This window comes from Orycteropus afer, unplaced genomic scaffold (genome assembly GCF_000298275.1).
Source record: "Orycteropus afer afer isolate SDZICR_OR568_19922 unplaced genomic scaffold, OryAfe1.0 scaffold00105, whole genome shotgun sequence".
Lineage (NCBI taxonomy): Eukaryota > Metazoa > Chordata > Mammalia > Tubulidentata > Orycteropodidae > Orycteropus > Orycteropus afer.
The window spans coordinates 2594457-2611125 of NW_006921692.1; the positions used below are offsets into that span (position 1 = coordinate 2594457).

The 16669-nt window shown below is 36.6% G+C and overlaps 1 protein-coding gene across 1 annotated transcript in view; it reads right to left on the reverse strand.

Annotated features, from left to right (window-relative positions):
- The window catches only part of ADGRV1 (adhesion G protein-coupled receptor V1), a 947781-nt gene that overhangs the window by 925777 nt on the left and 5335 nt on the right, over positions 1–16669 (reverse strand). The window contains exons 2-8 of the mRNA XM_007943393.1: positions 15034–15183; positions 13435–13530; positions 10346–10450; positions 7965–8078; positions 4542–5107; positions 3648–3918; positions 2928–3257 (exon numbers count right to left, since the gene is read on the reverse strand). Coding sequence (XP_007941584.1) covers positions 2928–3257; positions 3648–3918; positions 4542–5107; positions 7965–8078; positions 10346–10450; positions 13435–13530; positions 15034–15183 — 1632 coding nt within the window. The remainder of the gene's footprint in view (positions 1–2927; positions 3258–3647; positions 3919–4541; positions 5108–7964; positions 8079–10345; positions 10451–13434; positions 13531–15033; positions 15184–16669) is intronic.

A 16669-nucleotide genomic window follows, 5' to 3' on the forward strand; every position in this document is an offset into this window, starting at 1 on the left:
GGAGGGGAGATGTTGCATTGTGCTAAATTGTGGTCAATGTCATGAGACAAAGTGTATGTGAACTGCTGTATGGAAAGTGTATTTGCTCTGTAAATTTTCACCCAAATCACAATTTAAAAAAAAAGAAAGAAAGAAACCCTATGGGGCAGTCCCATCTGTCCTAGAGGGTTGCTATGAGTCGTAATCAACACAGTGGCAGAAAGTGGAATATATGTATGTATCCATACATGTATATGTATCCATAAACAATATATGCTATTTTCCATGTTCAAGTTTTTTTTTACATAAATGGTACCATGCTGTATTAAAAAAAAAAATTGAAATAGTAAAGTACAGAGAATAATATAAAACACCTATTTATACATCACCTGAAATAAATAAATGCATCTCAAAAAACAAAAAAAAAAGCTTCAGAGATAAAGAGTCAGTTACATACTAAGACAAATAATCTCTGTAGCCTCAAATTTCTCAGCAACAACTCTGGATATTGAAAAAGACAATGACTTCCAAATTCTGAGGAAAATACAATATTAACGTATAAATTTTTACCATAGCTAAACTATCAATGTAAGTGTGAAATAAAGAAATGTTTAACCATTAAAAAACTAGAAAGTTCACCTTCTACATATCCTTTCTGCACAAGTGTTTGATGATAGGTATACTATAGCAAAACTAAAACAAGAATAGGAAGTATGAAGCATAGACAGCAGTTAGTACAACTAAACTCAACATTCAACATCTATCATAAGACAGCTGGAAGATCTCAATAATTTGCTGAAAATGGCATAAAGAAAGGGAGAAATTGAAACTCATGGTCAAGGAAAGGAAAACTATAAAACAAAGTCTTGAAAAAGAAAACAAGGAACAAATTTAAATGCTACATGAGTCAAAGAAACTGATGGAATGAGATTACACTAGATACACATCTATTAGCAAAAATTATGATGGCTCAAAGGAGTGAGTCACTGGGCACTCGGGTTTGAGACCAGGGTCGTGGGAGAAATCAAGCTCAATTGGCATAACATACTTCATAAAAACATTGCTTTACTTCCTATTTTGGTGAGTAGCAACCAGGGGCTTGAAAGCTTGCAAACAGCCATCTAAGACGGAACAGTTTTGTCTCTCCTTGTCTGAAACAAAGAGGAATGAAGAAAACCAAAAATGAATAGAACCACTTAGTCTGAGGGACTAGTGGACTATGCAAATCTCAGCCTATGCAACCCTGAGACCAGAAGAACTAGATGGTACCCAGTTACCACTGTCACCCACTCAGAAAGGGATCAGTGTAGGAGATCCTGTATAAAGTAGGAGAAAAATGTGAAACAAAACTCAAAATCATAAAAAAGGCCAGTCTTACTGGTCTGATAGAGACTAAAACTTCCAAGACTACTGCCCCTAATCACCCTTCAGGCCTGGAATTGAACACACTCCAGTTGCTTCCCGCCAAACAATAGACAGGCCTACAAGGTGAACATTTGCACCAGATAGGTAAACTCCTTAGAACAATCAACCATGGGAGATCAGAAGGGCATTATTTGCATAAGGAGATAGCTTGGAGGGCAGGAACGCATAGGAAAGGACACAGGGAAAAGGTGGTCAAAGGAAAGAAGCAGGACTAGAGCTGTTGCACTGTGGGGCTACAATCAATGTCATGGAACAAAATGTGCATGAACTATTACAAGGAAAATGGATTTGCTCTGTAAACTTTTACCCAAATCACAATTAAAAAAAATATATATATGGTGATTTAAAAATTTCTTTATTGATACATTCATACCTAAAAAAAAAAAAAAAAACTGCCGTAGAGTCGGATCGAACTCATAGTGACCCCTCCTCGGGTTTCCAAGGTGGTATCACTATGAAAGTAGATTATCTAACCTTTCTCCCAAGGAGTGTCTGGTAGGTTTGAACTGCCAGCCTTCTGGTTAGTGGTCACATGCCTTAGGCACTACGCCACTAGAGCTCCTATTCATACCTAAGTCTGCATTAAATTTATTTACCTCATCAAAATTTGGAAAGACTCTTACTACTTTCTGATTTTCAGGATCAACCATATACATGAAATATATAACCATAGTCTCATAAGTTGAATGTAGATGTTTTAAACTTTGACAATAAAAATAATATTTTGATTTGAAAAAACTTAAGAACTAAAAGGAGATATGGTAAAGGAGTACATCATGGAGCACTTAATCTTCAGCTGGTGTAGTGCCTAAGGCATTTGGAGGTTCAAACCTACTCACTACTTCTCAGAAGAAAGACTGGGCAATCTACTTCCATAGTGATACCACTTTGGAAAACCAAGGAGGGGTCACTATGAGTCAGTTTCAACTCAAGGCAGTGAGTTTGGTTTGGAATCTTCAGCTTAAATAGTTGAAAGTCCAGAGATTCTATCTATACTTACTAGACAAAGAAATAGCTGTTTGAGTATATTAGTTAAAAGTAGCAACAAGGTTTTCCTCATATTGCTTTTTTACCTATAAGGCCTTCCTTTTAATATCCATCATACAAATCATATTTATCCCACAAACCTCATACCAATGCCCTATTTTCCCAAACAAACTCAAAGAATGGCAAATCTCTGTTTCTCCCAGCCTTCCTCTATAACAGTATTACTTCATCCATTACCTTCTGACTTGAATTACCATGCCTGGTGTACTTTTATTATCAGTTGATTAAAATATAAACCTTCTAGAAGTAGAACCCATGTCATATTCATCCTTTATAGTTTAGGAACAGGCAGTCTCTCTTTGGCCTATTCAAGCTATCTCAGTAACTTTTAGGAAGCAACAGTAGAATCCAAAATAGAAATGGGGGCAAAATAACAAAGAAATAATAAAGGTAAGTTGAAACACTCTCTCATGCTTAATCACACACTTAAGTACCTTGTAGTTTAAAAAGTGAGATTATTTTCATCGTTAAGTTACCTGTACTAGAAAGTGGGCCCCATTTTGAAGGAATGCATCATTTCTTATTGGTAATTTTGTAGTGACTTGAGGTCTTTGTTCTGGGAAAATGAGGCTATTTCTTCTGGATATATTTAAGATGCCATCTTTTGCTCGGAAAGTGTCCACAGGTCCAGCAGGAATATAAAGTGCAGAATAAAGCATCCTCACATCTCCTTTAGTTCCACCTTGTCTTGAAAAGCTCAAGGATAAAAATCGTTCACCTGGGCTGCTTTCAATCTTCTGATTTTCCATAGGAAAAAATGTTATTAGGCCATATACATCATCACTATCCTGAATGTAGAACAAAAGCTGCAAATAAAGGAATTAAATGTTAAAGTGCAGAATTCTCACAACTGAGCTTACTAAAGTATTTATTTTTTAAGGCTACTCTGGTCTTCAGCATTCATTTATTTATATATCATGTCTAAAAATGACTGCTTCTTATATGAAATAGAGTAAAAGATGAATCAAAACAGATTTGAAAACTATACTGAATTATACGTTTTGAGTTTTTTTGAGAATAAAACATTTATTTACAGAATGAACAACCTTGACCAAGGCAAGCAACAATCATTTTCATCATCAGTGTTCTTCCTGTCACATAAAACTTCAACATAAATTTCATGTATTTGCCCAAATTCTGTGGCTCTTTTATAATACAGAAATATTCACAAGAGTGAAGCATAACAAAAGGTCTACCTCTGCTGGAGCGCTCACTTCTGCTCCTCCACGTATTGTATGAGGCTGAATTTGAAGGAGATAAGCTTCAGCCTCTTCTGGAAGATCATCGTTCACAACAGTCAGAGAAATTGATGCCATCATCTGCCCTTGTGCAAAATGGAGAACTCCAGAGCTTGGTCTGATATCTGCTGTTACCGGTGAGGGATCACTGCTATTCCGTGTCAATACCCAGTTCACAGAAACATTACCGTGAGTGCCACCATTTCTGATCACTGTGATTTCTTCAAATCTAGAATGTTTTAAAATGAAATACATGGTCACATAATACACTCTATGACCCTTGGATAGCCTTTCCCAATGTCAAGTGGTCATCAGACTCTGTGAAAGCAGATCCATACCACAGAGTTAAATGCTTTTTAATATAAAGGAGTAGCTATGTGGATGAGTAATAGAGCACTATCATAATACTAATTCATCTGTGTATTTAAATCACATCTCAAATAAGAAAGAGAACAGTGAAGCCATGGTAAAGGAAATGACACATACTCTAACAGTCCAAGCAACTAATATGTCCAACACCACAAAAATTACATCTTGGGATAAATGGAAAAAAAAAAAAAAAAAACTCACTGCCATGGAGTCACATCCAACGCATAGCAATCCCTCCTTGGGTTTCCGAGGCAGTATCACTACAAAAGTAGATTGCCCAATCTTCCTTCCAAGGAGTGGCTGGTGGCTTCGAACCACCAGCCTTCTGGTTAGCAATCTTCCTTCCAAGGAGTGGCTGATGGATTTGAACCACTAGCCTTCTTGTTATCAGTCAAACGCCTTAGGCACTACACCACCAAAATTCCTACATCTTGGGAAAATATATTACAATAATTGTAGTAACAAGTTTAAAACAAACCATACCTTGAGACTGCATCTTCATCGATTATAATTGTCTTTTCGAATAAGATACTGTTGAATGAGAGGACCCCATAAGGTTTGTCGTTTGGCTTAATGGTGACTTGTACAATAGAAGGGCCTAATAGCACAGCATCTCCCTGTAAGGAATCTTTTAGTAAAACAATATGAAAGGATTCAGCAATCTCTGGTATGGCATCATCAATGATTTGAAATTTCAGATGTGATTCATAAACAAAAGGTAGAAAAACAATAGTTGTGTTTGGCTGAAGATCAATGAAATCTACATTTTGCTGGGCATGTGCTGTTGAATTCCCAGTTATAACAGCATAATTGATTGAAACTTCATATTCATCAGATCCAATCAAATTTCCATTATCATCCTTTCCACGAACTACAGGAATTGTGAGTATATGATCTTCCTCAGGGACCAAAAAGACACTCTGAGTAAATCTGACAGGACTATCATTTTTCCTAATGATGATCTCAACTGAGCTTCTAGAGATGTTGATCTCAGCTCCTCCTTCCAAACTTTTCAGCTGAATCAAAAATATTTCATCATTTTCGGGTACCTGTCAAAGAAATATAAATAAAGACAAAACATAAATACCCAAAAACATTCACAAGGAACAATGGTGTAAAGTCACTGTTTCAATATAATTACACAGAAATTTTTAAAAATCTTTAATTGAAGGGTGCAAACAAAAAACTATTTAGTCTCCACTTATTAAAATATTTTCTAAAGGTAAATAATGTGTTTTAGATAGGAAAGGAAAAATGAATAAGGCAATGGCATGAACAGATAAGAAAGTGTACTACCATATTTTTACACAAATAACCTGTGTATTAGTTTTATGCCAATTTTTTGTACAGTAACATGTAAAAAAATCATCATAGCACGGTTATGAAAATACCTTGAAGAACATCCTACGTTGGTGAGTAGCACTTGGGGTCTTAAAAGCTTTCAAGTGGCCATCCAAGATGCAGCTAAGAGCCTCCTAGCATCGGAAGCGAAGAAGAATGCAAAAAAAAAAAAAAAGGACATTTGGAAATAATCAGCCATAGGACACGATGGCCCTTGAGGCCAGAACTAGATGGTGCCCGGCTACAAATGCCAACCACTCAGGAAAGGATCAAATCTGGAGATCCTGGATAGAGTGGGAGGGAAAATGTGGAACAAAATCCAAAAACTCAATAATGACCAGAATTACTGGTCAGATGAAATCTGGTGAGAACCCCAATACTATGGCCCTGGAATACATTCTGTGCCTGGAATAAAAGGTTCCCCCAGGGGCTGGCTCTCAGCCCAATAGTTAACAAGATGAACAAGCAGACCACTCAACCCAGGATGATGCATCTACATACTCTATGGTAACACATCCCTTACAGCAATAGACCACAGGACACCAGAGGACCAACATTCAAATTGAGGAAATGCAGGACAAATAGGAGTGCACAAATATGAGGGGCATGTTGTTGTTGTTGTTATGTGCCTTCGAGTCAGACCCGACTCATAGCGACCTCTCTTTGGGTTTCTGAGGCAGTATCACTATGGAAGTAGATTGCCAACCTTCCTTCCGAGGAGTAGCTGGCGGGTTTGAACCGTCAGCTTTCTGGTTAGCAGTCAAATGCCTTACGCACTATGCTACCAGAGCTCCCATGAGGGGCATAAGGGGAGGGTTACAATGTAGGGAAGGGAGGAGACTGGGTTAGGCTTGGACATGGTAAATGGGGAATGAAACTAAATATACATGTAACATTGAATGTAAAACAAGCTCTAAAAATAAAAAAGGAAAATACCTTGGAGAGAGGGCGCAACTGGGGATAAAAAAAGTATAACCTATGTGTTATTTGCAAAAATAAATAAATAAATAAGGTAATGCCTTTCAACCTTGATCAGTCTTTAGATAACATAAAAATTACATAGTAATAACTGACACAAATTCTTATCAGCTTTACCAAGTTGGTAGAGTTAGAAGTAGCACTCAAAGTCTAATATCTCAGAATCTACAAAATTACATTAAATATCAAATAAAAATTATTAGTTTTCAGTCATGAGAATTATACTTGTTTCTGTCTGATTTTGAATTCTGGCATCAAGCATGTTACATGGCTTCCAAAACACATATAATACCTCTAAGAGTGAGGGTAAAACCAAAATATCTACAATTTTATATCTACAAATTATAACTTTTAATGTTCTGGGGTTTTAAAACAAAAGGGCTTTATTGCCTTATAGAAATAGATAAACTAGGGTTATCAATTCTACTAATATTTCTTTTTTTTTTCAAGAGAAATACTTTTTTCTAACGATGGCTCCTAATGCATTTATAGGGACTCTGGTGATGCAGTGGTTAAAGCATTCCATTGCTAACCAAAAGGTCGGCAGTTTGAAGACACCAGTCAGAAAGCAGGCACTACACCACCAGAGCTCCCCCACAAAGATTTATAGCTTTGGAAATCCTATAGAGTAGTTCTACTATGTCCTATAGAGTCACCATGAGTCTATGGTTTGTGTTTAATGCATTTATGTCTTTTTCCCATAGGGGTTTATTGTGATTTTGTTCTAGGATTTCTGTGGGAGAGTGAAGGGAAGGGTTATAAATTCCTAGCTATTCTCTATTGTGTGTGTGTGTTCCGGCAATACTTAAGCTGTAGTAGCTCCATGTTTAAAGTGCTCATCTGCTCACCAAAACATAAGTGGTTCTAACTCACTAGCCATTCCTTGAGAGAAAGATGTGGCAGTTTATTTCCGTAAAGATTTACAGCCTTAAAAACTCTAAGGGGCAGTTCTACTCTTTCTATAGCATGGGTCTCTAAGAGTTGGAATAGACTCCATGGCAGTTAAGTTTGGCAATACTTAGATTATTTTATAAAAAGTCACATTTTCTCTTTAGTTTATGAGGGACATCCTTGTATGTTATTGTTTAGATTTATTCTGTCCTTAGCATTAAACTAGCTATATCATATATCTCTATCCTTGGTAGCTTCAGTGTGAAATGTGAATTTTTAAATTACCCAAACAAAAGAATATCATTTGTGGTAGAATTTTCTTTGCTTTTATAGTAAAATGTTTATGCTAGATAAGTAGTACTGTGTTCAAAGTAGAAAACCACTATCAAAAATTAATCATCAGGGTTACCAAATGCTTAAATGTTTTTGTTATCTGTGGTTCCAAATTATACTCTTATTCATCAGCTTCTAGATGAATAATTTATGTGGATAAGTAAAGTAAGTATTAACATGATATATCCAAAATACTCAGCTATTTATAGTGAAAGTATGATTGGCCACAAAACACTAACTTCACCTTGCACTATATTTATAATCATTTCCAGTACTGAGCACAAGTTAATACTTGATGTAACCTCTCTAACACGTCTATAACATAGAGCCCTTGTCCCATATAGGTATTTAACACCATCCTACCTCATCATCAAGCACCGTCAAATTATAAATTATGGTGGCTCTGCCAGGAGGGAAGGTGATATTTCCTTTAACTGGACTCAAATCTTCTTCTGGTGGATTTGGGCTATCTTCTACCTGCAAAGAAATGTAGTGCCATCAATAAATACATAATGTTTTATAAGACTAAGAAAACATTATTGTGAAGTCAGCTGACAAAAAATCGGAAGTTTATTTTAAAAAGCTTTACAAGACAAGTTATACTAACCTGTATGTAAGTCTGCCATTATAGATTAAGAACAGCCAAAGCCTATAATATATTTAATCATTTTGACTACAATTATAACAAACTATGTATTTCGTAAGAGTTCTCTATTTTTTCTCAACCAATAAGCCTGAGAAAAAGCTACAAAGATCTCTTCTTGAGAGGAAGAATTTTCAAGATCAGTATATTCTCGTAAATAACAGAATCAAATAATAGCTACACCGCTGACTGCTGGCCTTGGGCAAGTTATGTAACAACTCTGCACAGCATTTTCCCTATCTTTAAAATGAGCTTATGACTATACACTTCACACACTCGATGTGAAGATTTAAGGAAATCATTCATTTTAAAATTTGAGCACTCTGACCTCTTCTTCATACTAAGGATATATATAGCAGTGAACAGAGCAAACTTCCTCCCCACATGGACCTTATGTTTAATGGAAAGGAATGAATAACCAACAAATAAATGTATATCAACATATCCGATGATAACGTATATGGAGAAAAAAATTAAAAAGAACATAAGGGAAAAATGAGTGCTGGGAAGAGTTGCTACTACTATGATAGAGTGATGATCAGTGAAAAACACTTAGGAAAAGTATGGCACAATTAATAATAATAATAATAAAAGGTCCACTGTCATCTAGTCAACTCTGACTCAAAGAGACTCTATAGGACACAGTAGAACTGCCCCATAGGGTTTCCAAGGCTGCAAATCTTTATGGAAACACACAGCCACATCCTTCTCCTGTGGAACAGCTGATGGGGTCAAACCAGTGACTTTTCAGTTAGCATACCAGAGCTTTAACCTCTGTACCACCACGGTTCCTATGATGGTGTTAAGTGCTACACAAATGTTAGCTATAATTATTTACACAAAACTAAAACCTAAAGACCAAATAGAACATCTTCAAACATCAATAGAGAGTTTAAAACACTATCACCTGGAAGTCTTACTTTTCCTAAAGACAATTTTTCCAAATTGTTCCATACTGTTCATAAGAAATATTTTTAAATGTATTATCTCAATTCATATTCCCAAGTACACGAAATATTACTTGAGACTTACTGTGTGGAACATGCAAGACTACTGCATGTTTATTTAGTGTTTACTATGTTTTTCATGCATTATTGCCTTCTCACATTTTATTTTCTTATGTAATTATCACAGCCACCATATGATATAGGTACCCATAAACATAAGTAAACTTATGTGTTAGTAGAAATATGTAACATAAATCCAAATACCATTTTATTGATATTGCAAGTATTAATTAAAATAGAAGCAGGACCAGAATGCACAAATGTTTCAGAATTGTGTATGATCATATTCTGGGTCTCCTAAAGCATAAAAAAATCAGGTAAACATTTAAATTTGTATCTCACAGAACAACAAGGTGGTGATACAAATGGTACACATGTGATCAGTAAGCAATAAAATGGAATGGTTACAGCTGGCATCCTGAGAAATGCACCCCACCTACAGCCTGTTTATTCATGCCACATCCTGTAACATGGATGGATCTCCACGGCAGAGTGCAACTGCTATCAATACCATCCATTAAGTGTGTTTAAAAAAAATAAGGAATATTTACAAAGACAACATTTTGAACACAGTGAAACCTATGAAAGCCGGAACTCAATGGGACTGCCTTATTTTTCCAGGTCTCGAGTGTTTTCAACCTTTGACAAAGTGGAAAACTTTTACTATCACTTGTTTTAGTGGAAAATATTTGAGCTTTCCATCTTTGACAGGTTTCTGCCTTATACAGTTGCTGACTTTAGCAGTTTTTATGTAATCCTAAATAATCCATGAGCATTTTTAAAAATTATATACTTGAAAAGGTTTATCATAAAGGTTTTTGTGAATTTTATAGAATTGGCATTTTATTTCTATCTTTTGATTTATTACTACCCTAAATCTAAAATGATATTTTGTGTTTTGTGCAAGCATGGTATATTAAAGTAGCAAAGAAAACATTTAATATTAATCATAAAATTTATCAGACAATAAAAGTATTTTTTTTATTTTTATGAAATGTCATATTTATTATACAAAAGAAACTTGATTAAAACTCTAGCCACCTAATAGGAACTCTAAGGTGTTATTTTTTAAAACTATTTCAGAGTAAACTTACCTCAAAAGTCACAGTGACTGTTCCATATGTTCCTTTTTCCCGAATCAGAGTAAGAGGCACAGACTCATTTCTGCCCCTGGGCTCACTCACTGTGACTGAGGAAGGCTATTGAGAAAATCAATCAGAGGTAGAAGGAAATACAAGTTGTTACCTTAGAAATGCTAAATTTCCATATACAGATCAATATGCACTGTACTCTAAGAATGTGGTATTTCTTAGCATTAATTATCTGTAGCTAATAAAAACATTTAAAAAGTTATCAATAATACTGCAAAGGGAACATATGACTAGTCAAACAAGAGATGTAGGTTCTTGTCCTGGTTCTACCATGAACAGAATGTTCCACTAAGCAATCATATCTAGTCCAGAGATGACCAACTCATGAAGTCATGAGTTTCATGAAAATGAGTAAAGCTACCAGTTCAGATAACTCAGTGTACCACCACTCAGCCCAGCTCCTATCAGCAATTCCCTTCTCAATTATCAGCATGCCACTAAAAAGCAGACAACTGCTAATGACTTTTTCAGATACTGATCACTTATTGGGGGTGGGGTGGAAATGAGACAAAATTTCAAATATTAAAACCTGCCAGCTTGGCTGGCTGAAACTCAGAATAGACCAGGAGGAACAGGGAAACAGCCAGGTACACAGCTGCAAAGACAGCAGCTCTCAAGGTGACACTAAGTATCAGTATTTCCCTCCATAAATGGAGACAGTAATGCCTGTCTCAAGGGCTGTAATGAAGTTTCAATGAGAAAACAGATAAAGTGCTTACCCTAGTGCTTGGCACATGATTATACTTTTATTGTAATTAAATGAGTAAGGGCTCAATAACTGTTGACTAATACAATCATCATCATCTTCCTCATCAAGCTAGGAATGACAGCCAGGCTACTGAGCCCCTACTGTGTGCACAACAGATGTTGTTAGTTGCCATTGACTCCATTTGACTCATAATGACCCCACATGATGAGGAGAACAGCCCTATAGAGTTTTCTAGGCTGTAATCTTTATGAAAGTAGATCAGGCTTTCTGCCTCAGAGTCTCTGGGTGGGTTCAAATAAACAACCTTTTAGTTAGCAGGTAAATGCTTAACCACTGCACCACCTGGGATCCGTGCTCAACAGATAATTTAATTTTAAATATGTAGGTCAGGTGTGCAGTCAGAGGCTGCCTGGCAGTACTGAGTCCACACCAGTCAGGGACTTGCAACCAAGGCCAAAAGCTAAGATATATAATGGCAAATCCAATTTATGAGGATGGAAGTGCTAGGTTTGGAGGGGAGGAAAGGAAGTGTGGAGAGTAATCATTTTAGTTCCTTTCCAAATTTTCTCAAGTCCTGAACATAAGGTTTATAGATTGTAGTTCAAGCATAGTAGCTATGTTCAAAATGACTTTAAAAAAAAAAAAACTCAACAAAATTTAAGCAGCTCAAGTAACATTACTGCATAATTAACTAATAATTCCCTACTATACCATGCTTCTCAAAGTAGAGTGTCAACGAAGAAGGGGAAGGCCCTCAATGAGATGGATAAACACAGTGGCTGCAACTATGGACTCAGGTATAGCAAGGATCGTGAAGCTGGCACAAGACCAGGCAGTGTTTCGTTCTGCTGTGCAAAGGGTCGCTGTGAGTCGGAGACAACTCAACAGCACCTAACAACAACAATTCCCTACTGTTCAAAGAGAAATTATGAATTAATTAGTTTTGTAAATGAAGATAATATATCCATTGTCGTCGATTCAGACTCATAGCAACTACGTAGGAGGAGAACTGCCTTACAGGGTTCCGTAGGCTGTAATCTTTACAGAAGCAGACTGCTTGTCTTTCTCCTGTGTAGCAGCTGGTGGGTCTGACCACCGACTTTTCAATTAGCAGCCAGTTAGCGCTTTAACCACTGTACCACCAAAGCTCCTTAAAGATGTAATACTCAAAACTCAAACCAAACTCACTGCCATCGAGTCAATTCAGACACATAGCGACCTCCACTTGATTTCCAAGGCTATAAATCTTTACAGAAATAGACTGCCTAATCTTTCTTACACAGAACCTCTGGTGGGTTTGAACCACTAACCTTTTGGTTAGCAGCTAAAAGCCTTAACCACTGTATCACCAGAGCTCCTTTGAAGATATAATAGAAGTTACAAAATGTCTAATAAATATATCTTTTCACTTAAAATGCTGAAAGTATAAAAACTATATTTACGTACAGCGTATCTTATTTCAACAGTAACTGAAAGTACCAAGAAATTATATGCAGTGCTACTAACTGTAGTAGCCATTTAAATTACAAAATAAATTAAAAGTTGGGGAGTATTATATCATATTTAATTAATGATAATTAATAGCATGATTCAAAAAGACTCCATATCAGGAAGTTTATGGTAGTCTAAAACTAAATGACCAAATCCAGTTGTTTTGGAGATAAATTTAGTTTTAAAAGTTGGAAACATTTTCTCTCAAGGAGAGACTTGACTTGAGCATTAATTTCTAAAGATAAAACCCTCTGAATATAGTTAGGATTGGCCAGAGGCACTGGAATTTGGTAGTAAGGGAGAGAAAATGAAACGCTGAGCAAAACTGAGGGGGATAAGGGTTAACCTTCAAGAAATACCAGTTAACAAGAAAAATCCCAGGGTAGAGATTTACTATAGAATTTTTAAGAACTGTTCTGTCTGCTTTGTAATTTTAAGTTTTTTATATGCTGTTTTCAATATTCTTTCAATATGTATTCTTGTCTCCCAGTCATCAAAACCTGCAGAAGTCTCAGACAGACAAGATCTTCTTTAAGCAGTATTTGGAGAAATCAAGCAAAAGGCACTGGGTTACATACTTGAGTTAAAGAGAGATAACAAATGAGTCAGGTGCATGATCAGCAGATAGAGGAATCAGGACAAGAGCTAACCATGACAATGTTGGCCTCCTTAATTCACAGAAACTTTAGGTAGGAAAAAAAAAACGTTCTGCAGGATATGGAATTTTATTTAAACATCAAGACAGGATGATACTAGCTGACGTCATGTAACGTAATCAGAAAATTTAATAAACTTATCTAGCAACCACAGATTAATCAAATTGTACTCATACCATATTAAATGAAATAATCCCAAAGGCATTGTCATTTGATAATATTGTTACAGTAACAGTCCTTGGCCATCCAAGCTTCACGTTTGCTGAGGGGTTCTAAAATAAAAGCCCAACGATAAAATAATAAATTACAAATAACAAGAAAAAATAATGATTTTAATAGAATTTCTAAGGAACTATCCAGAACATGAATAAAAACACAAGTATACTTTTATAGCACACATTAAGGAAACATTCAAAATAACATTGTGGGAAAACAACAACAACAACAAAAAAGCCCCAAATAAGAACTCATCAAAAAAATTTGAGGAACACTAATTGCTATTAGGGAGCTCTGGTAGCATAGTGGCTAAGACACTTGCCTGCTAACCAGACGGCTGGCGGTTCAAACCCACCAGCCACTCCTTAGAAGGAAGGTTGGGCAATCCTACTTCCGTAGTGATACTGCCTCGGAAACCCAAGGAGGGGTCGCTATGAGTCGGGTTTGACTCGACGGCACATAACAACAACAACAATTGCTATTAATAATTACATTATAAATAAACACTGGGTTGTTATTATTATGTGCCATCGAGTCATCTCTGACTCATAGCGACCCCTCCTTGGGTTTCCAAGGCAGTAGCACTACAGAGGTAGATTGCCCGACCTTCCTTCCGAGGAGTGGCTGGTGGGTTTGAACCGCCATCCTTCTGGCTAGCAGTCAAGCACCTTAGGCACTTCGCCACCAGAGCTCCAAAACACTGGGTAGTAATACTATAATACTATTATCATTATAATTATTTATGGTGTCATCATTATAAATTTGGTACCCATCATGAAATTCTATTCAAACGTATCGTTTTTCCTTCTTCTGTAGAAGGTACCGAAAGTTAAGAATTAGTTATTCTATAAATCATAAAGTAAAATTAAAGATAAAATATTAAAGCAAACTTCTCTATGAAAGTGAGGAGAGTTTTCTGTAACATTTCAGCATTAATTAATTAAAGAGTGATTAATTAATTAAAGAGTGATTTACAAAACATGACTGCTTCAAGACTCATTTCCACGAAAATTTTACTCATATGAACATAATCTTTCAAAAACATATTCTCAGAAAAATGAACCACAACATTTTGAACAGCCATTGTTTGCTAAGACCAATGATAAATGCCATAAGGGTAATTAAACCTAAGATAATTCAAGTATTCAGATATTTTTCCCCGGGGATACTCTGAACTTATTCTAAGGCACTGAGACCTCCCATTTCTATGCTTGCTTTTTATATACTCCTCCTTTGAATTCAGGAGTCACAGTCATTCTCTGTGCATCTGGTAGCAGTGGGAGGATGAAAGAGAAAAAAGCCAAAGAGAACACAAGGTTTTCTTGAGTGTTCATCACAGCAATTCTTAAATAAGCTGCACAGATCTGAAAACTAGCTATAGGACTTTTTAAAGATAATCTGAGGAATACCAGACTGTGGAACTGCCAAAAAGATGGTCAGTACCGGCTTCTGTAAAAACCATCACCAGTCAACTGCACTGGCTTATCTCTAAAGAGAAATTAACTCCTTACGTTTCGTAGGATGTTTATGAGGTTAAAGTTAATGGAAAAAGGACTTACCTGTAATGTTAAGTGAAAAATAAAAGTTTCATCAGGCTCTGGTAGGTCATCATCACATACAGCTATGTACACTGTCCTATTTGTTTCTCCAGTGGGTATAAAAGCTGCAGCATATGTGTCAAAAAAGTCCCCAGTGTCTTCACCATACAGCTATCAAATGCAAAAAATAAAATTAAAAAAAATGTAGTTCGTACAAAATACGTTAGAACAAGTAAAAACGATGCTAATCTGAACAATCAACAACAAAAGAAAAAAGAATCATTAAGTGCCACTGGCACTTACAAATGTTGTTAGGTGCCATCCAGTTGGCTCCAACTCATAGTGACCCTATGCACAACAAAACAAAACAATGCCCCGTTCCCATACCAGCCTCACAATCCTTACTAGACTTGAACCCAATGCTGCAACCACTATCTCAATCCATCTCATCGAGGGCCTTCCCCTTTTTCTTTGATCCTCCACTTTAACAAACATGATATCCTTCTCCAGGGAATGATCCCTTCTGACAGCATAACCAAAGTAGTTGAGATGAACTCTGGCCATTCTCACCTCCAAGAAGCATTCTGGCTGCACTTCCTCAAGGACAGATTTGTTCATTGTTCTGGCAGTCCATGGTACTTTCAGTATTCTTCACCAGCACAACAACTCAAAATCATCTACTCTTCTTTGGTCTTTCTTATTCATTGTCCAGCTCTCACATGCATATGAGGCAACTGAAAACACCACAGCTTGGGTTTTCAAGTTGTCTCTGACTCATAGAAACCTTATGCACAACATAACAAAACACTGCCTGGTCCTGTGCCAGCCTCACAATCCCTAGTATACCTGAGTCCATCACTGCAGCCACCATGTCAATCCATCTTGTTGAAGGTCTTCCCCTCTTTCATTGACTCTCCACTTTACCAAGTGTGACATCCTTCTCCAGAGAATGATTCCTTCTGGCAACATGACCAAAGTAGGTGAGATAAAGTCTAGTCATTCTCACTTCCAAGAAGCATGCCAGCTGCACTTCTTCCAGGACAGATTTGCTAATTCTTTTAGCAGTCCATGGTTAAGCTTGGGTTAAAAAAAAAAAAATCCTCACTGCCATCAAGTCAGATTCAACTCATAGAGACCCCTCTTGGGTTTCCAAGGCAGTATCACTACTGTAGTAGACTGCTCTATCTTCCTCCCGAGGAGTGGCTGGTGGGTTTGAACCCCCAGCCTTCTGGTTAGCAGTCAAATGCCTTAGGCACTACACCACCAGGGCTCCCTTAATCTTCAAAGAGATATCTTTGCACTACAACACTTTAATGAGGTCTTTTGCAACAGATTTCCCCAGTCCAATATATCATCTGATTTCTTAACTGCTGCTTCCATTGGTGTTGATTGTAGAACCAAGTAATATGAAATCTTTGACAACTTCAGTCTTTTCTCCATTTACTGTGATGCTGCTTATTGGTCCAGTTGTGAGGATTTTTGTTTTCTTTATGTTAATCCATCCTGGAGTCTTTAATCTCCATCAGTAGGTGCTTCAAGTCATCTTCACTTTCAGCAAGCAAGGTTACTGATAACTCTTCCTCCAATCCTGATGCCATGTTCTTCTTCATATAGTCCAGCTTCTCAGATTATTTGCTCAGCATACAGATTGAATAAG